This window comes from Cnephaeus nilssonii (assembly GCF_951640355.1).
Source record: "Cnephaeus nilssonii genome assembly, chromosome: 12".
NCBI lineage: Eukaryota > Metazoa > Chordata > Mammalia > Chiroptera > Vespertilionidae > Cnephaeus > Cnephaeus nilssonii.
In genome coordinates this window covers 47,740,507-47,762,146 of record NC_137083.1, presented here as the reverse complement: position 1 = coordinate 47,762,146, position 21,640 = coordinate 47,740,507, and the positions used below count along the sequence as shown (strand labels likewise).

General features: G+C 44.1%; 1 protein-coding gene across 1 annotated transcript in view; it reads left to right on the top strand.

Moving 5' to 3' along the window:
• CNTNAP2 (contactin associated protein 2) overlaps nucleotides 1-21,640 on the top strand; it is a 1,845,950-nt gene that overhangs the window by 1,636,073 nt on the left and 188,237 nt on the right. Inside the window, exon 16 of the mRNA XM_079786825.1 lies at nucleotides 14,245-14,415. Within this exon, the coding sequence (XP_079642951.1) occupies nucleotides 14,245-14,415 (171 nt within the window). The remainder of the gene's footprint in view (nucleotides 1-14,244; nucleotides 14,416-21,640) is intronic.

The following is a 21,640-nucleotide window of genomic DNA, read 5'->3' as shown; positions in this document are numbered from 1 at the left end:
CACATACAGTAGGTCCTCAGGTTACATCGGAGATCCGTTCCTATGGCACGACTTAACGCGATTTTCGCCGTAAGTTGGAACCCACCTACATAAGCACCTAGGTCACTCACATGGAGCACATACACAGCAGTAATGAAGTGAAACAGTAAAAAAAAATTTAAAAGAAAGATAACAATTCCTGACCTTTACTTGTGGTAAATAAATAATAAAAAACATAAAGCACATATGTACATACATTGAAATGACAGAACTTTTTTTATATATATAAATAAACTAGGGGCCCAGTGCATGAAATTCATGCACTTGGGCGGGAGGGGGGGGGGTCCCCTCAGCCCAGCCTGCCCCCTCTCACAGTCTGGGAGCCCTTAGGGAATGTCCTACTGACACCTCTACAACCGGGCTGGTCAGGAGAAGGCACCACCCCCATCACCCTGCTGCTGCTGCCACTGCCGGCCGCCACAGCCACCAAGGTGTTTTCATGAACACGGATTCCAGTCCCTTCACGAAAAAATGTCTGTGTCGGCTCCAGGCCTGCTCAAGCTGCACTGCGGCAGCTCGGGCAGGCCCCCCTCTCTGTGTTCGCTCCAGACCTGCTCAAGCTGTGCTGTGGCGGCTCAGCCAGGCCCCCTGTCTGTGTCCCCACCCATCAGCTCCTGCCTGTGTGTGGCTCTGTCGGGAGCAGCCTCCACCTCTGAGGCAGTGTGATATTAGCGCTGGGCAGGCCTGCGGGTGGAAGTCTCCGCCCCTGTCCCGCCCACCAGCTCCTGTGCTTGTGCAGCCTGTTTACTGAGCATGACTGGGACACCATTAGGACCAATTAGCATATTACCTCTTTATATATATAGATGGGAGATGGCAACATAACCACAAAATGACATACGTCGAGTCCGACGTAACCCAAGGACTGCCTGTATATGTATCAGGGTGCATATACCTTTTAACAAAATGGAGCTACAATATACATTTTATTCTGAAAATTGCTTGCCCCTTACAATATACAGTTGAGAATTTGCCTAGGTCTATTTCACTGCTTATGCCACATTGTATTTTATTTTTCGGAATATCCCACACTAGTTTTCTAATTGTGGTTGCTTCCATACTTTTGCTATTGAAAACTCTTTAAAGTTTTACAAACCACTCAAGCCTCAAACTAAAAAGGTGTGTGTGTGTGTGGGGGGGGGGGGGGTGTTCCAGTCGAGGTGGAGGATGGAAGATTAAGGAGAAAATCAAGTGGATTGAAATAGGCACTAAAGCGACTGTTCTCCAATACTAAATGTACTTGAAATTTATTCCCCTGCATCGGTAGGTAAATGTCCTTCAGTTCTTGAAACAATAAATCCCACAAACTTCCCATAAGCTTTGCAGAGGTGAACTGTGAGATTGGTTCCATCGGCATCCATTCGGATCTAGATTGGAAAGCCCATTTTTTTCTCCCGAGCCCTGGACCGAGGAAAGGTCAGATGGTGCCGTGTCAGAGCTGCTGTACTCTGGAGGCTACCAGTCTGATGGAGTAATTGCTTCTAAAACCCGGACTTTGCCACCATCTCCTCAGGTTCAAATTAGCATGACTAGCAGCACCCCGCCATGGCAGTTAAAACGTTATCGTGCACTTATTATTATAATCTAAACTCACTCCTTAGCATATTGAGACTCCCAAGCAGCTCCGCTCTGGACAGGCAGTTTTCCCGTGGCTCCCAGTAACCACAAGAGCAAGGCTGAGACACCACAGCCTCTAGTTCACAACTTGGGATCTTGTTGTGGGAAAATGTAAGTGCAACCATCAGGTAGCCTTAATCAGTATTTCATTATCTGGGCATGTTCCTTTGTGCTACGTTCTGGTCAATAAATGTGGAGGGAGGGCCGCTGTGTGGGGTTGCAGCAGGCTCTTCATTCAGTGAAAATCCTTTATGCTGTGGCCCTGGCAGACCTGGAGAGCTGTTCGGTTCGTGTGTGCCCTCTGGGTCCCCGCACACTCAGCAGTGTCTTTCTGTGAAAACACTACTCACTCTTGAGGCATTTCAGCCACTTGTCACCCTCACAGTCTATCCTGCCCTTATACAAACTCCCAGATTTCTTGACAATCAAAACTGCTCAGTTCAACCTATCGGATGCCACTGCACCCACCTTACCATTTGTTTTCATTATGTAACACAAAGTTAGAAAACCCCTGCTAGTCTTTCATAACCTCAGACCCGTGGGTGTCCCCTGTGATTGACTGGAATTCCATTTCATGATCCTTATCCCAGGGTGACCACAGCCAGACTCAGGGTCTGTGTACCAGCAAAGAACTGCAACTGGAACATAGGATCGTGGCCTCTTTTCATCTTTAAAATCTGAACATTTGTTTAGGCATGGATTTGCTATTTTTATATTAGAAATTATGTTCACTTAGCCGCTGAATGGAATGTGATGTCAGGCCTTCTCCCGACTGTTCCCTTCTCGAGGATTTATGAGCCGTTAGGAAACTCCAACATGTTCTGTATAAGTCAGAGCAACCACCTCACCCCTATACACAAAGTCTGTTATTTTCTATTATTATTCGTAAATACAGGTATAGAGAAAATGGTTTGCCTTTTCACGGTTCTTTCATATTTCATAATTCTGCTTTGCATCCTTGCAACCACCCTGTGGACAAAGGAACTATGTTTCCAATTTACAAATAAAGAGACAGGTTTTAAAAGCCGACATCCACTTGCTCATCTCCTCTTTGCATGATGCTTTACTGATCTCACCCCTGAAGACATAGGGACCTTGGTAGTTTTCAGTAGGAAAATGACAGTTTCTATGACTAGGATAAAGGAATCTTTTTATTTCCTATAATGAAAAGAGCACAAAAAGGAAACTTTGGTTCATGTAACATAATTGTACGGATCATATCAATCCATTATTCCGCTGTGTAGAGCAGTTTGCAATTTTCCCGTCCACCCTTCTGCCAAAATGGGAGGCTTTTTCCACATTGTACTTACCTAATAGATTTGATATAAAATCTGTTTTTCTGTGGAGGTGGGGCTCTGGGATTTTGTAGACTATCAATATGTGAGGGCCTAAGGACCATCTCACATTACAGCACCCCTCCGCTGCACAGCGGCAGAGTGTGGCCAGATGCATCACAGTCAGTTCCACTTCTGCTGTGACCATTCTTCATGACAACAGGACAGACAGTAAAAGGGGAACTTAATGGTATTAGACCTGAATTATGAAGATGTGGAGAGAAAATGATACGAGGAAGTAGATACCAACAGGAGACACAGTAAAGACAGAGTGATATGCTTGGGGCTGGCCACCCTCAGAGCTATCCTTGACCACCACGAGTACAGGCTAGGACCGTGGTTATACAGAGGGCTTGCAGTGTGTTCTGCGGGCTTTTAGAACCATCAGGGGTTTCACTCATGGGAGTAAAATAGCCAGTTGTGCATTTTAGAGAGATTTCTCTGTTGGCTTTTTAAAGGCTGGATTTATGATAAACAACACTGGAGTTCATGTGCATCCAGGTGGGAGAGGGTGGCCTGAGCCCAGCAGCAGGAGGAATGAAGAGGAGGGGTGTAAGGCAGAATGTGTCAGAGGATGGTTATCAGGCCTTGGAGCTGGGTTGGATGCCCAGGAATGACTCTCATGTTTCTGGCTTGAGTGGCAAAGTGGGAACAGCTCTGATGTAGAGTATATTGCAGGTATAGTTAATGTGGAGAAAAATGCATTCACTTTCAGTCATAGTGTTTAAGGAAGGTACTTGTAGGACAAGGGTAAGCTGTCCAGTAAGAAATGTATATCCTAATTTTAAAGTCATAGTAGAGATCTAACTATATGCATAAATTTTGGAATTATTGACCTGTGACTAGTAGTTAAAACCATGAATGTGGGTGAAATGGCCCAGGAAAATTAAGAAAAGCAGATATATCCCTGGACAGACATACAAGCTTTTAAACCCTGGACAATCCCCAGAGTCGCCCTCCTGTGGTGACTTCTGTGTACTACACAACTTATTAAATATTTTTAATTTCAACTTGCATATAATAATTACTAGCAGCCTGGTGCACAAAATTCGTACATGGGAGGGGGGTCCCCTCAGCCCAGCCTGCACCCTTTCTAATCTGGGACATCCCTCTCACAATCCAGGACTGCTGGCTCCTAACTGCTTACCAGCCTGCCTGCCTGATTGCCCCTAATTGCCCCCTGTGCCAGCCTGATCACACCTAACCACCTCTGCCTGCCAGCCTGATCACCCCTAACTGCTCCCCCTGCCAGCCTGCTCACCCCTAACTGCTCCCCCTGCCAGCCTGCTCACCCCCAACTGCCCCCCCTGCTGGCCTGGTCACCCCTAACTGCCCCCCCTGCTGTCCTGGTTGCCCCTTACTGCCCCCCTGCCAGCCTGGTCGCCCCCAACTGCTCCCCTGCCAGCCTGGTCTCCCCATGCAGCCTGCTGTTCAGTCGTTTGATCGTCCCTCACTAACCCCCCTGCCGGCCTGGTCGCCCCACAAGCCTGCTGTTCCGTCCAGTTGTTTCAGTACTGATGGCCCCTAGCTTTTTACATATTAGGATATTAGATGTGATAAATTTTTTCCTGCAACCTCCAGATACAGAAAAGTTTTAGTTTTGCTAAATCAGACAGATCTCCCCCCAGCCCTTTATTTACCAAGGTGTGAAAGGTTCTGGCTTGCTATTCCCTCATTCTTTGGAATTAGTCACATGGAAACCTTTCAGATTGACCCAAGACAGAAATTTGAGTCAAGAACAAGAGGCCAACATGTTCCCATTCTACACCTAGCTATTCATTTCACTACTTTTGGTTATTAACTTTTCACTTTGAACCCCAATACACTTAGGATGACTAGTATAAAATAGGCATAACTAATAGCCCCAAATGAGGAAAGTTTGAGGAAATGTTGGAATTGATTGTGGGGACCCTGAAGAGCTTTACAAGAAAACTTAGACCTGCCCCCACACCTCCAAGCATCCCAGTACACATAACTGTTTCAAGCATTCAAAATGAAATAGAATTATCTCTTAAGTACCCCTACGTTTAAATGCACCATTGGCAGATACGACATAGGAGTTTTCATGACTAATTAGGAACAAGCCATTTTATCGCATCCCCCATGGTCTGGCGATTAAGCAGCCCACAGCTATGCAACAAGTGTCCTGAGCATCGTGACCTTTAGGATTTCACCATCGTGTTCTTTTTCTCCTTGGGACTCTATCGCCATTCTTGCCCAGTTATATCATTGACTCCTCCCACAAGTGTATAACAGCCCCTCTTTAGCTGTAGCAATGGAGAAGGCTTTCTGGAGAGGGTGAAACTGCCGAGCGAGTGGCATTTTAACATGCACCCCTTCATTTTGACTTTAATTTGCCCTATATAATGAGGCTGAGAGCTGAACAAAGCAACTTTTACCTTCCCTGAAAGTACAAGGTGGTTTAATTAAGGAAGTAACTTTTTTTCCCTGTAAGGACACCTCTGCAAATAGACTCAAATGTGCATGCAAAAAAGATGTCTAGTTTATTGTTGTAAATTGCACCCAGCCATAATAAAAAACAAAAGACTCCGTGCACAACCCAAAGAACACTCCAATTTCTAAGCTGTGGGTCACTAGAGTTTTCAGAGTAACTAGTCTCCTAATAATTTTTTTTTACAATGCAGAGTGCTTGCCCCTTAAAGTTGAAGCTTTGTAAGCATCTTAATGCAGTGGCTCCAGGAAATTGCTGAATCTGAGAGGATGGACAAGCCTCCTGGCGTCCAGACAGCACCTGCAGCCACACACCTCAGTAAACCACAGCTGGCAGAGCCCACAGACCATCTCCTCCACTCAGCCAAATGCCAACTGGTCCAGCCACTGCCTCTTCAACTTTCCTAATTACCTATCTCCCCTCTGAGGGGGAAGGAAAGACAGCAGAGGCCTGACACCAAGGTGAGACCTGCACACTCCTCTCTGCCCGTCAGCACTCTGGTCTACCTTTGTTCAGACACAATTATTGATAGTGTTTGGATCACTCTACTGCCTTAGTTGCTCATTCACTCTCTCATCATATTTTTATTTAATGGATACTCTACAAAACCATATAGTACATTGCAGGGATATTCCCATTTGTGTGTCCTGAATGGAGTTTTCTCTAAGTCAATAAGGAGATGAAGAGATAGGGAGCACACAGTTCTGAAAGGCAGGGAGTGGGAGCAGAGGAGTGAGAAAAGAAAAGAACAGAACAGAAGGGCAGAGGTAGATATGGGTCTGAGATGAGCCGATAGCTGGAGAAGTGAGAACTATAAAGAGAGCTAAGTCCAGCTTGCTGCTTCCCCTTAGAGAATTGGCCCTCTGAATAAAGTGGGCTGGGGAGGAGCCAGGGTTTGTTGAAGCTATTTGCCTAGTTAAGGAAAGGAACCCCATTTCCCATTCTCCCCACCTTGGCCAAGCCCTTAGGCAGTGACTGTACATGATACTGTAGCCATCAGTTTAGTGGTGATGAATAACATGTGTTGGACGTTTATTTTGTGTCAGCACTCTGCTAAGTGTTTTTTATCATCTCCTGTGATTCTCAACACCCTATGAGAGTTTCCATTGTTATTCCATTGTATAAGGGAGGAAATTGCCATTCAGGAAGATCAAGATATCTGGCCAAAGTTGCCCAGGGGTTAGGGATGATGAAGCCAGATGGTCTGACTCAGGAACCTACATGTGTGCCACTACACAGCATCTGCACCAAGTGACAGACAGGCCAGAGCAGCCCCATAAGTTCACCTGCTGTCATCCCTCCCACCTTCCCACCAGCACATCCTCATGGTCCCCGCCCTTGCCAACATGACCACCTCAGAGGGGACCTCAGTGCTCCTCGTGTTCTGTCGCTCCTTGTGAACCTATAAGAAAATCAGCAAGTGCAGGCTGTTGACAGGCAGCTGAGAAGCACACTGCAGAACTCCAGGAGATTCAAGAATTAGAATATATTGAATTTCAATACAACCAAAAAGCTGTCATTTGGCCGTTTGGGGAGAATAGGGAGCAGGGAGGTTGGCTTGTAAAAATGCTCAGTCCTCATCTTGCATTCAGGAATGCCAATAGAGACTATCTGAGATGCATAAATTTATAAATATCTACACATGTATATTTTAGGCATATAGAGATATACTTTAAAAAGTTAAAGGTGCAGACTGAGTTTTCGCTAAATTGGGTTTGGGATGGGGAGAGGTGAAGCAGGAACTGCGTTTTACTCTATCCCTTCTAGCACCACTTGACTTTGAAAACTATGTATGTCCAATGCTTTGTTAGAAATTAAAATTAGGCTTACAGTGAATTGCTGCTCATCAGAAAATACCCTTAGAAATTTTGAAGTCAGAATCCCATACCAAATAATTATGGGTGAGATCAAAGAAAATGGCAATTGAAGGGTTGGGATGAAGAGGTGATGCTGCATTTTCTGCTGATGGTTCACTGAAGTCTGAGTGATGTGTCAGTCATGTCTAATTGGCTCCCCCAGCCCTGTTCCCCTGTACCAGCTGGAGGTACCACCTGGTTCCTCTCCCCACAGGAGAGGAGCCCAGAATATATTTAAAATGCTTTCACATGCCCCAATCATGTTCAAGCTTATAGAGCCATCAATCTCCCCCCAGCCATTTCGCCCAGCCTCTGATAACTGTTGTCCCACCCTCGGCTGGGCTCCTGACCTCTTCCACCTACCTCATCATTGTTAGTGTTGACTAGTCCCTCCAGGCTCAGATATGTATTTCAGCTCTGCTTCACCTTTCCCCATAAATGTCCACCCTTGACCCCTTCTGCCTGTCCACACTGGCCATCCCTGCCTCCTGCTTCGGCACGAGTCTTTGTTTTATTTCCCACTTGGCATTCTCATCCAATGTCACTTTACCTTCCACAGCACTGACCTTGATTGTAGGTATGAATTTCACCTGTTGTAATAACCTTAAGGTTATGAGGCCATCAGTCTTGCAAATGCATGGCATTGTTCAATGAGCTCTATAGGGATCCATAGAAATTAAGTCATGGGTCAGAAAATGCTGGTGTGCTAGTGGAAGCCATATCCAATGATCAGTGGGTGCTAAAGCAGCATTAGCTTTGATTTCTATTTATTTAGAACCTTCAATACTCAAGTTATTATAAAGTAGATGTTGTCCCATGAGGAGTTTTCCTGTGGACTGGAATTGAATATAATCGAGAGATACAGCTATTCACTTACCCACTGATTTAGTAATTATTTATTGAGTACTTACTTTGTTCTGGGGCCAAAGATTAAGAAGAAGAAATGGTTTGCTCCCAGCTTTCAAGGAGCTTGCAGTCTATTGGAAGCATTATAAACAAATAATAACAATGCTGTGAGCTCCTAGCATCCTGAAGTACAAGGAGCACCAGCAAAGGCATGCATGTTATCTTGTCATGACCCAGAATCCCAGAGATTGGCCCCGGACCCATTAGTACAGGCCTTACAGAAATTCATCAGGGTATGTACCCTGCTCATTAAAACCTTTAAGTCCACATTCCCATAAGCATGAATAGAATAAATTCTATTCATGTACTACTGTAATCGTATGTTGTGTATATCATAATGTATAACCAACATAGATATTTTAAGGAATGAGGATTTTAAAGTAAATGTAGTTAAAGTTTCTCCCTCATCACCTCCTGGGTAGATACCTCAACTCTGACATAACCCGTCAGCGTAGAGTCCTCACCATCGCTGGGCAAGAATCTGGACTGAGTAAATTTGTCCAGAGATCTGGGGCAGCCCATGGGGACAGCTCCAATGATACTATGGGATAATCCAGACATTTCCAGAAAGACAACTGGGAACCACCATTTGTACAAGTTGTATTTTCCCTGCCAATAGGTCCATTCAAGAGACCAAATTGGCTCAAAATTGCTTAATGAGCACACAGTTCAAACAAATGGGATCAGCATCTGTAAGGATATCTCGCCAAACTAGAATAACTGATCGAACTGTCCTTCTCCTTTCTGGGGATATTTCTGTCTGAATAGCCAGTGCTGGACCTCTGATGTGTTTGACTTCTCGCTTTCCATTTTCTAGAATCACTTTAGACAGTTACCCTCATGTTAACACATCACCACCTCAGAAAATAAGAATGATTCTAATGAACAAAATAAACTGATCAACAAAATAGAACCAGAGGCATGGAACAGACTGACAGGTGTCAGAGGGGAGGTGGGTGGGGCAGATGGGATTAAAGAAGTGAAAAGCATAGCTAAGAACGTATATGCGTAGCCCATGGACATAGACAACAATGTGGTGAAGATCAGCAGGAGGGGAGGGCAGGAGTCTGGGTGGAAGGGAGCAAAGGAGTGGAAATGGGGGACATCTGTAATAATGTCAATCCTATCTAATAAAAGTAATATGCAAATTAACCATCACTCCACGACAAAATGGCGGCGCCCATAGACTCAAGATGGCGGCGCCCAGTCCTCTCAGACCCAGGGAGGGCTGCCGCTGAGAGCAGGCAGCATGAAGCCCCGGCTGTTGGCCTGGGAGGCGCCTTCGTACCCCCGGCGCGATCAGCTCCCAGCCGCAAACCAGGCCGTAGGCCTGGGAGGCGGTGTGCACCCCCAGGCACGATCAGCTCCCAGCCATGACCAGGGCAGTGGCCTGGGAGGTGGCTGCGCACCCCCGGCTCGATCAGCTCCCAGCCGCAACCCAGGCTGTCGGCCTGGAAGGTGGTGCCCGCCCCGTGAGATCCGGTCCCAGCCGCTATCTGGGACGTAGGCCTGGGAGGCGGCGCGCACACCCAGCATGATCAGCTCCCAGCCCTGACCCGGCTGTTGGCCTGGAAGGTGGCGCCCCATCCCCTACCCCGTGAGATCCACTCCCAGCAGCGATCTGGGCCATAGGCCTGGGAGGTGGCGCACTCCCTGGCACAATCAGGTCCCAGTGGCGACCTGGGCAGTGGCCTGGGAGGCGGCCATGCACCCCTGGCATGATCAGCTCCTAGCCGTGACCCAGGCCATAAGCCTGGGAGGTGGCACACACCCTGGAGCGATCAGGTCCCAGTGGCAACCTGGGCAGTGGCCTGGGAGGTGGCCGTGCACCCCCTTCATGATCAGCTCCCAGCGGCCGCGCCCTCCCCGCCGCCATTGCCCTCACCCCTCTACCCCCCACCGCCGGGAGTGATCTGCTCCTAGCCTCAGCCTGGGCTGTGGGCCTGGGAGGCGCCTGCAACTGCTATCCCCTTGCACGCCCCCCCCACCCCCACCCCCAGAGATGAGCTCCCATCCACAGCCTGGAAGGTGTAGGCCTGGGAGGCAGCTGTGCCCCCAATAGCTATCCCTTCCCTCGGGCAGCCTTGGGTGTCAGCCTCCAAAGGGCCTGCGCCCCCATGGAGTGATCCTCCCACACACACCTATAGCCTTGGAATTTCCCTTGCCCCCAGCAGACTGATTAGAGACAGAAAAGGAATAAAAGGAGGAAAGAAAGGACAAAAGATGAAACATCAAGAAAAAGAAAGAGAAGGAGAAAAGGAAGAAACAACCACATGATATCACCTTTCCAAAGTCTCATGAAATTCCTGTTTAACGAGTTTATTTTATGACACTTTTAGTTTGGGTTTACATTTTTACTGGTTTGTCAAGACCACGGCAGGTACACTGTCCAATATGTTAAAGAAAAAACCCTATCTAATAAAGAGGGAATATGCAGGGGAGGGCATTTGGGGGTGACCGGGCTGTCAGGGGAGGGCAGTTGGGGACTATCGGGCCAGTAGGGGAACAGTTAGGCGTCAATCAGGTTGGCAGAGGAGTGGTCAGGGGTGATCAGGCTGGCAGGCAGAAGTGGTTAGGGGCAATCAGGCAGGCAGGCGAGCAGTTGGGAGCCAACAGTCCTAGATTGTGAAAGGGATGTCTGACTACCTGTTTAGGGATCGGGCCTAAACAGGCAGTCAGACATCCCCCAAGGGGTCCCAGATTGGAGAGGGTGCAGGTTGGGCTGAGGCTGAGGGACACCCCCCCCCCAGTGCACAAATTTCGTGCACCGGGCCTCTAGTAATAAAATAAATAGAATGCACTAGATTGGATTGCAGCTTGAAAAATGTTGATTACATTCATGTCCTGGGGATACTGCCTAAAGAGACAGAATTGCCCTGCATCAGGCTGACGTATGTCTGGAGACACATCCTCCCAGGCTCCTAAGGTTGTTAAAGGTTCTGCCCCAATTAGATGAGCTGAATCCTGCTGGCCTCGGGCATGTGGCTTCATTCCCTCCTAGAACTCTGACTGGTGATTGGATTGCAACTGCTAGGTTGATTTAGGTTTTATTTCTAGAGATCTTCATTTTCAGCCAGCTGGTCAAGGTGAGCCTGAACTCCTCTGACCAGATATTAAACCAGATCTCAAGCCAGAAAGAGGACTCAGATCCCAGAGGATAGCAACTTAAATTGTTAAATTAAGATTCTTTCTTCCAAGGTATTAGATTGACCAATGTCAAGTAATATTCTTCTCCTCAAGAGAAAACTAGTCTATTGTTCTCCCACTGAAAGCTTTGATATTGCTATGTTTAAAAATATATAGCTTAAACCTTCATGAAGATTTTGGCAACACTTTAAACAATAGACTCTACCACCACCCCTGGTTTTACCTTACTGCAGACATTTGTAAACATAGTTCACGCTGACTTATTATCATTAACCCTTTGCACTCACTTGTTTTTTTCTCTATTCCTTTATTCTACTCGGGATTTAATTTTTTAAATACCCCAGATTTTACAAAGCACGGCAGTAGAGTAAAAAACTGGAGTTTCTTTTCATACAAACTTATTTATTTGGATTTTTTTATATTTTAAATTATTGATATATTCAAAGAGTATAAAAAGAGCTCCTACCAATGCTAACTGTGTCGAGTCACACTCGACATCCGAGTGCAAAAGGTTAATATATTACCATTCATTCATCTAGGTGTCGCTATATTCTACATGTCTCTAAGAACAACAACAAATAGCATTAATTAAATAAGAGGTTATTTTAATATCTCATAAGTTAACAATATTCTATATTTAATTTAAAATTACAGCTTAAGCATAACAGTACCAACACCAAGTTAATTTTATTTAAGAATAGTATTTGAACTGAATATTGCATCTGTGCATAATTTGCATAAAATAAAGGAAAAATCCTATATAATAAAAGCCCAGCGACCGAATGGCAGGATGACCAGAACAACCGGTTGACCAGTCGCTATGACACACATTGACCACAAGGGGGCAGACGCTCAATGCAGGAGCTGCCCCCTGGTGGTCAGTGCGCTCCCACAATGGGAGCGCCGCTGGGCTGAGAGGGATGAGAGGCACTCCCACAGCAGGCCAATCCCACAGACGACGCCCCCCACCAGTGCAAAAATCCCGTGCACCGGGCCTCTAGTATCCTATCTAATAAAGAGGGAATATGCTAATTGACCATCACACCCTCACAAAGATGGCAGCACCCACAGCCAATAAGGAGGGAATATGCTAATTGATTGGCACACCCTCAAAGATGGTGGCGACCATAGCCACAAGATGGCGGTGCCCAGTCCCCTCAGCCCTGCCAGGGTGGCAGGTGCACAGCATGACTGGGCGCACCCCCAGGAGGGTCCAGCCGCTCCGTGCACTTGCCTCCAGAGTCCCCCAGTCTCCTCAGCCCCCCAGCCACCCAGGGCTGGCGCGAGGCACAGGCAAGCCTCGGATAGTGGCTGCCCAGCCTCCCAGGGCCGCCCGAGACTCAGGTAACCAGGGCTGGCCGAGGCTTGTGCTGCTGGCAGTGGCAGAAGCAGAGGTGTGATGGGGGCATCGCCTTCCCCTGATCGCCAGGTCGCCTCCTGCCCCTGAGGGCTCCCAGACTGTGAGAGGGGGCAGGCCGGGCTGAGGGACCCCTCCTCCAGTGCATGAGTTTTCATGCACAGGGCCTCTAGTAGTATATAAAAACCAATAGACTAAATTCAGTTAATACATTGTATTCTTAGAAGGAAAGATGTGGCAAAATTCAGTTTTGAAAAAAACAACATACATTTTAAGTGTTAAAAGAAAATTTTCCCCAGACAATTTGCTGATCTAGTAGGCATTTAATTCAGCAATTCATGGATTGGGCAGCATCCATTCTAGCAGATAGAAATGAGCTCTGAGGAGCTTACAAGGCAGAGATTTTTATAGCCCCAGTAAGCAGAAACAAAAAAAAAGTTATACTGGGTATCTTCTGATTGGTTAGAGCAGGGTTACTTCCCTTATGTGGACCAAAGGGAAGACTTGGAATAGGTCAGATAACTTGTGCTGAGCAAGTGCTAATTGACTGACCTAGGTCTTCCTTTTCTGGGAGAGCTGAGCATAGAAACTTAGTTAAGCTTTGGTTTGCTGACATGGGGCTTAGCATGAGTGACTCCATCTTGGCCTAATCTGGTGACTGTAACATATGTTTAGCATTAAAGTTAAAGGCCTTCGTAACTGTTTTAAAGCACGCTCATGTACTTTAGACTTTAGCTGTGATAGTAAATGTACTCAGAATTGTATTCAAAGGGAATTGTATTCAAAGGGAATCTCTGCCCTGGTGATGAAGTTGAGAGTGAGCTGTTGGTTTCAGTTTCAATTCTCGGTTCATCTGTTCTAATGAAATGTGACTCATCCAGTGTGGTATTTTTATTTTGTCCTGTGAGCTACTTTTCTCATGGGGACACTGGCTACTACAAGGCAATAAGATAGTCATGTCTTCTCCATGAACTGAAGGGCAGAGGCTCATTAAGAGCCCATCAGTGGGCTTAGCTCAACACTCCCCACCCCTACAGGTAAGAGTGTCACCTGTAGTCCCCAGGGAGTAAGAGGTACTCCCCCAGTTGTAATCCTCCCTTGTTCCATTTCTGAGTGGCTCCTGACTGGTTATTCCACACAAAGGTGGATGATCAGCAAGGGCAGAACACCAAAGACCTTGCTCCCATTCTCTCCCACTAGGCTCAGCCCAGGTGCTTCCTGCACCAACCAAAGGGACCAGTACACATGCAGGAGCTCCACACTGCCCCACCACCACACACAGTGTCCCCAGGAGTGTCTCCCAATTTCACCTCTTTTGGATCTGCTCCCCACAGTCCCTACAGGGCCACTCTCAATCTTTAATAAAATATTGTATATACATACACACAGATAACTTTTGGAAAGCCAGAGGTATGCTGTGGGGCTTGTTGTTCCACAGGATGGGAGGAAACAGGATGATTGCCCATGGAAATTTATTAAAACTCAAGGAAAGATCATGGTGTCAATGGCCCATGTGTTTCTCTTTTCTTTCCACAGGGAATTATTGGAATGCTGCCTCTTTCCCAAACCCGTCATCCTATCTGCACTTCTCGACTTTCCAGGGGGAAACCAGTGCTGACATTTCTTTCTACTTCAAAACATTAATCCCACAGGGAGTATTTCTGGAAAATCTGGGGAACACGGATTTCATCAAACTCGAGCTAAAATGTGAGTATAAAATCTTTATCAACTCTTGTCACTCATTCTATGCTGGCTCTGGCCCTGACTGCAAATGTCATTGGAGTCAAACATCAAGGGCTTCTTTGCCCCAGGAACAGTGCTAAAGGGTAAATACACAAAGTGAGGAAGGACCTAGGTCCCTGTCCTGGGGATTGCTCACAGGACGCAGGCCCGTACAGAGATTCCCAAGCAAAGGTCTTCAAAGAAGGAAGAGAAAATAAATTGCCCTAACAATATGGAAGAAGAGTGGATATTTAGATTAAAATTATAGAGAATGAGAAGGCAGGGAGAAATGGAGGGGGGGAAGGGGGAAAGGAGGGAGGGAGGGAGGGAGGGAGGGAGGGAGGGAGGGAGGGAGGGAGGGAGGGAGGGAGGGAGGAAGGAAGGAAGGAAGGAAGGAAGGAAGGAAGGAAGGAAGGAAGGAGAGGATGAATTGCTCTGACAGAATTTGAGAGGAATGGATATTTAAATTTTCTTTTTGTGTTTATTGTCCAGGGAGACAGGGTGAAGAGTAGATAGAGAATTGTGTAAAGAGACCAGGAATAAGGCATGAGAGAGTGGGGAGAAACACAAAGGCATTAGGAATAATAAAACTTAACATCTGTCTGAGTTCGTGAAGCAGCGTGGATAGTCATACTGAGTAATGTGATGAAACTTTACACCTGCAGCTTTCCAGAAGAGACCCCACACCTACACACCCTCTAAAGGGTTCAGTTCAGAATTTATTTAGCCAAGGAAACAGAAACTAACAGAATCGGGGCAGGGGCTGATGCTGCCTAGCTCAGCTCACCTTGCCTTGGCTCCCAAAGACCCTCACAAGGTCACACTGGGGGATGCCCTCTGTGGGAGGCAGGGGTTCTCTGCATCTGAGAAGTGCCATCCTCGTCATGACAGGGCCCTTCCCTCATTGGGGCAGCAGTATACCTTTAGGAATTTACAGTCCACAGACTTCCAAGTGTGGTGAATCTACTGGCTGATTAGAAAAATACAGAACCAGCAAGACAACAGATGCAACCAGAAGGGGAAACTAGTCCATCGGGATCTCTCCACAAAATCTTGTTGCCCACTCCCCACATCAGAAAGTCTCCTTCCTCCTAGTCCAATGATCTCAAACCCTTGTCCTAGAAATATCTGATGCAATATTTTTCTCATTTTGTAGTTTTCATTATGCATTCTGGTCTTTAAAAGAAAGAATCTGAAAAAAAAAAAGATTAAAAAAAAAAAGAAGGAATCTGAGAAAAACGTCTTTCTGCTAAGATCCTATGGGATTCTTTGTATGAAATGGTGGATGGGTGTAGCAGGAAGTGTGCAGACTTTGGAGTTAGCATTCACAGAATGAATCCCAATTCTTGGGTAAATTGCTTCATCTCTTTGAATCCCAATTTTCTAATCTATAAAACGGTAATTTTGGGGCGTTGTTATGATGACAGGATATAGATGTTCATTAAGTATTTATTTCAGTGAAGTAATTGTAATTCATCATTTTTCCAGGGATGCTCATTGTAAATCTAATCTGAGCCAGATCTGACTGAAAAGGAGACAAAGGATATTCTTGCCCCAGAATGAATGAATGAATAAATAAATAAATAAATAAATAAATAAATAAATAAATAAATAAATAAGAATCCTCTCTTTTCATAGATTATGCATTGTAATTACTTAAAAGGGAGTTTTACTTTCCAAAGTTAAAAGTAATTGAGTCAAACTATTTTCTGACTTGCACATTAGTTGGATTGTATTTCAGAATTGTCTCATGGCAAAAAAGGAAATTGACAATTCTATATTTGAGTAATTTTATACTTTTCTACAGAATTACTTGAACTTGCTTTATATCCCCAAGTTTTGTAAACCTTTGACTGGGTTAGAAAGAAGGTAAACCAGGTATAGAAAGAGCAGTGCTTCTACTTGTACGTGTTATGGGCCATTGAGTCAGCTCTGACTCCTGGTGACCCCATAAATGAGTGTCATCCATAGTGTCCAGTCCTCAACAGCCCTGCTCAGCTCCTGCCGACTCAACCTATGGCTTATTTTGTACAGTCAGTCCATCTCATATTTTGTCTTCCTCTTCTCCTGCTGCCTTCTCTTTTTCCAAGTATTCTTGTCTTTTCCAAAGTACCCTGACTTCTCATGATGTGTGGAATTAGGACAGCTTCAGTTTTGTCATTTTTGTCCCCAGTAATGTTTCAGGAGAGCTCTATAGACTTCTCTAGATCCCTTTTCTGACCAAGACAATAATCATGACCATGTTTCTATCATCAGGCCATCACTTCCTGAGCGCCTACTGTGTCAGGGGCAATGGGGTGGATTCTGGAATTTCTAAGATGAAGACAAGATCACCCAATACCCTCACCTAGTAATGGAGACAGTCACATTAGTAGCAGTATGGATACATAACTTCTATTGAGTTTTCTAACTGCCAGACACATCAGGAAGGTGTGACTACATCACACACCGATACAGTGAGGGATATGGAAGAGTGTGTACCATTGTATCTCTAGGGCAGAATAGCACATGACATATGGCAGCTGCTGAGTCGGCATTTATTGAATGAAGGAAGTGAATGAATGGGGTACTAGTCTAAATGGAGGACCATGGAAGATCTAGCTGCAGAAGATCACCACAATTGTGGGGCTGGTGATCAAAATGATGACAAAGAATAGAGTGAAAGGTGGAAGGAGAGGATATGCTTGGGCAAGTCAGGATTTCCCAGGAAAGCAGTTTGGGTGATAAGAGGATTGAGGAAGCATCATTTGGCCATGCAAGTGGGACTTCGGTTGTTTGAAAAGGCTATTAAGAACATCAAGGAGCTGGTTGCCTGGTCACCCGCATCACTGTTGAGGCCCCTAGTGCCAACGGCAAGGGTCAGAGTGGTCAGGAAGTCTGTGAGCCAAGTGTTATAGTCCTCAGGGTCACAGTACGATAGCAAAAGAATGGGGAGAGGGTGTGTCACAGCAGGGCACATTGCTGAATGGGGCTCTGGTGCCGTAGAATAGAAGAAGTGCTAACAGGTGAAGAGGATGTCCACTGCCCACCTAGCCCCAGGTACAGACGGCCCCTGGGGAAAGGGGTTGCAATGCCAACTGTTAGGTAGCCTGCAATCAGAGGAAGGAAGTGTTCCAAAGTGTTTGATGATAGCAACCATGGCGTTTTCATTTTTGTTCAATAATTTAAGAGACTTTAAAGGACACAGCAGAAATTTTTGAAGGGGATGTTCACTGACTAGCAGATATTGAGGAAAAGCATCCAGAAATGTTGTAATGTGTTAGCACAAGCATCCTCATTGACCAAGTTTGAGCTTTTCCCAATATTAGGATGACTCAGAGAAAACATTTGCATTTAGCAGGCATATCTCCCAAAAAAAATGTGGAGGCAGCAGTCTAATATCCTGCTAATCTGAAGAAAGGGTATTAAGGAACAACTTTCATTTTCCAAGATGCAGCCTTCTGTAATACACATGCTTGAGAAAGAGAAGAAAACATTCTGCAATATATAGAAACTGATGAATCAGAAGAAACAAACTAGAGGCAATTTATCTTACATTATTTCAGAATTAGGACAGCTTTTTATATTAAAAGAGCTTCACGTATGTAGGCATGAGGAATGCCTAATTCCACTCCACTGGCCTGTTGTGCCTTTGGGATATTAGGATGATTTATCTTTTTTATATGTACTGAGTTTTTATTAATACAAATCAGGTGTTAGCACCTACATTTTTTCTTTCACTTATCCAATCCAACTTACATTATCAATATAGGTTTTTTTTCTCATCAACTGTCCAACTTTCTACTTAGCACCCCCACAATAGAAATTTTACTTATTGTAATGTTTCTACTACTTTGCAAGTCTAACTATGACTTCAATTTATATTAAAGATTTTGGAATCTAAAGAATGATTCTGACTTGGTCATTATAATACATAAGGAAAAAAATTACCTCTTCAAGAAAAATTTTTTAAAACCAGAATAGCAACACTATTATAAATTTTTAAATGTTTAATAAATTTCTCCAGCTTTTGATTTAAACCTTTTCAGTTTCAATTATGGAAAAAAAAGTTTAGAGATATAAATTTAAAATGAAATTTGTGCTATGTTACAGCTATTTACTATATTAGTTTTTATTAAGTGTTAAAAGATATACAAATAATTGGTAAATAATAAAGTCACATTGAATTTACCCAAATTTCTTTGTCAATCTTACTGAAGGAACAGTTTTTGAGTATATGATGTAGGTATCCTAGAGTTAGAAGGAGACTATCCTCGAATAGGAAAAATTGCCCGAGCTACTTTAGATGCTACTTATCCACCCATGTCTGCTGATTTGGAAATTTTTAGAAACAATTGGGAACTCTTTTTATGCTGGCCAGATGGAGTCACCTCTCTCTACAGAGCTGTGGTCCTGCTCTTCTTTCTCCACATCCCAAGGGTACCTTTAGAAGTCTACCCTGCTACTGAAATCCTGCCCATGCAAACTATTTTTTTTATTGCACCTTGATTTATAAAACATATATAAGGCAGAAGTAGCTCTGGCAGGTGTGTCTCAGTTCATTGGGGCATTGCCCTGTGCACTGGAGATCATGGGTTCAATTCCAGGTCAGGGCACATACCTAGGCTGTGGATTCAATCACCAGCAGAGGCCTGTACAAGAGGTAACCGATGAATGTCTCTCTCTCACATCAATGTGTTTTTGTGTGTGTTGTTGTTGTTTTTTCTCTCTCTCTCTCCCTTCTTCCCACTCTCTTTAAAAGAAAAAAAAAGACAGAAGTGTTCCCTTTTCCTAAAAACAACAAAATTTCTACAAGGCAATTAATTCAGTGCATTGCCTAGAAAATAATGGGCATCCTCATTAAAGAGCATCTTCACATGGTGTTTGAAGACTGTATATGTTTTATGTCATTACTATAGAGAAATGCTAAACTTTCATAGTTTTTTTTTCTGATTTTCTCTGATTCTAATGTTTTATGCATTATTTATTGTGTGGAGAAGGCCACAGAATCTTCCTCTTCAAAAAGATGGCATGATAAAACGTCAAAAAGACAAACCACTAGAATCAGCCTGTCTCTGACCAGCTGGAAAACAGCAGGTATTCTACGGGGAGAAGAGATTAAAGGAGCTTGAATTCATAATTCCAGTCTGAGACAAGGACAGGAGAAAGTATATTGGTATTACTCAGTAATAAACATGTGGATTAATGGAAACAGTAGAAATATGTATGTGGAGTTATAATCAGGTTAGGGACCCTACAGCTGTCATTCTAGAAGCTAACAGCATCTCTGCAGGCTTGGTGTTTTTATAAAAACAAGTACTTCAGGAAGAGCGAGTCAGTGCCATCGTTAGTCAGTGGATGTTACTAATGCTGGAGAATTGATTCAACTAAGGATGACACTTGGGACCAATTAATTCAAAGCTGGTTCTAAAAAAAAGAAGAAGAGATACAATAAACCAGAGAACGGCGCTTCATTTAAATATACTGAGTAAGTGACTGGGAAAATCACTTGAAATATCTCAAAACAGAACTATCTCAAAGGGCCATCCAAAGACAGCCACAGTACAACAATGCTAGGCTTTTACAAGATATCAGACAAACACCTACATTAAAGCCATGTGACAAAGCATTGGCCAACTGATGTCAACTGGAAACCTTTAAAAAATATATATTTTACAAATGAATTCAGGGAGTTACCTTTTTAGACAGGCATTTTGCTCAAGTTACAGGATAGTTGTTTTTATCCTCACCTGAGGATATGGTTTTTTTTTTTAATTAAATCTTTATTGTTGAAAGTACTATGCATATGTCCCCTTTTTTCCCCCATTGACCCATTCTGGTCCACCTCTGTTCCCAGCCCCAGGCCTTCACTACCCTATTGTCTGTGTCCATGGGTTATACATATATGCATACACATTAATCTCTTTTGTTGATCTCTTCTCATCCACCCTCCCACCTCTGCCTTCCCTCTGAAATTCCACAGTCTGTTCTAAGCTTCTGTGTCTCTGGATCTATTTTGTTCATCAGTTTATTTTGTTCATTAGATTCCACATATCAGAGAGATCACGGGATACTTGTCTTTCCCTGACTAGCTTATTTTGCTTAGCATAATACTCTCCAGGTCCTCCATGCTGTCTCAAATGGTAAGAGATCCTTCTTTTTTACTGCTGCATAGTATTCCATGGTGTAAATGTACCACAGCTTTTTTATCCACTCATTACTGATGAGCACTTGGGCTGTTTCCAGATCTTAGCTATTGTAAATTGTGCTGCTATGAACATAGGGGTGCATACATTCTTTCTGATTGGTATTTCCAGTCTCTTAGGATATATTCCTAAAAGTGGGATCATTGGGTCAAATGGCAGTTCCATATTTAATTTTTTGAGAAAATTCCACACTGTTTTTCATAATGGCTGCACTAGTCTGCATTCCCACCAGCAGTGTGCTAGGGTTCCCTTTCCTCCACATCTTCGCCAGCACTTGTCATTTGTTGATTTGTTGATGGTAGCCATTCTGACAGGTGTGAGGTGATACCTCATTGTCATTTTAATTTGCATCTCTCTGATGATCAGTGACTTTGAGCATGTTTTCATATGTCTCTTGGCCATCTGTATGTCCACTTTGGAGAAGTGTCTATTTAGGTCCTTTGCCAATTTTTAAATTAGATTGTTTTCCTTTCGTTAAATTATATGATTTCCTTAGATACTTTGGATATTAACCCTTTATCAGATGTATCATTGCCTAATATGTTCTCCCATTTATTGGGCTCCCTTTTCATTTTATTGATGGTTTCGTTTGCTGTGCATAAGCTTTTTTATTTTATGTAGTCCCATTTGTTTACTTTCTCCTTAGTTTCCTTTGCCCTAGGAGATGTATCATAAACATATTGCTATGAGAGATGTCTGAGATTTTGCACCCTCTGGTTTCTTCTAGGATTTTTACATCTTACATTTAAGTCTTTTATCCATTTTGAGTTTAGTCTTGTGTATGGTTTACTTGGTAGTCTAGTTTCTTTCTTTCTTTCTTTCTTTCTTTCTTTCTTTCTTTCTTTCTTTCTTTCTTTCTTTTTTTTTTTTTTTTTGCATGTATCTGCCTAATTATCCCAACACCATTTGTTGAAGAGACTGTCTTGACTCCATTTTATGTTCTTACCTCCTTTGTCAAATATTAATTGAGTGTAATTGCTTGGGTCAATTTCTGGGGTCTCCGTTCTGTTCCATTGATCTATATG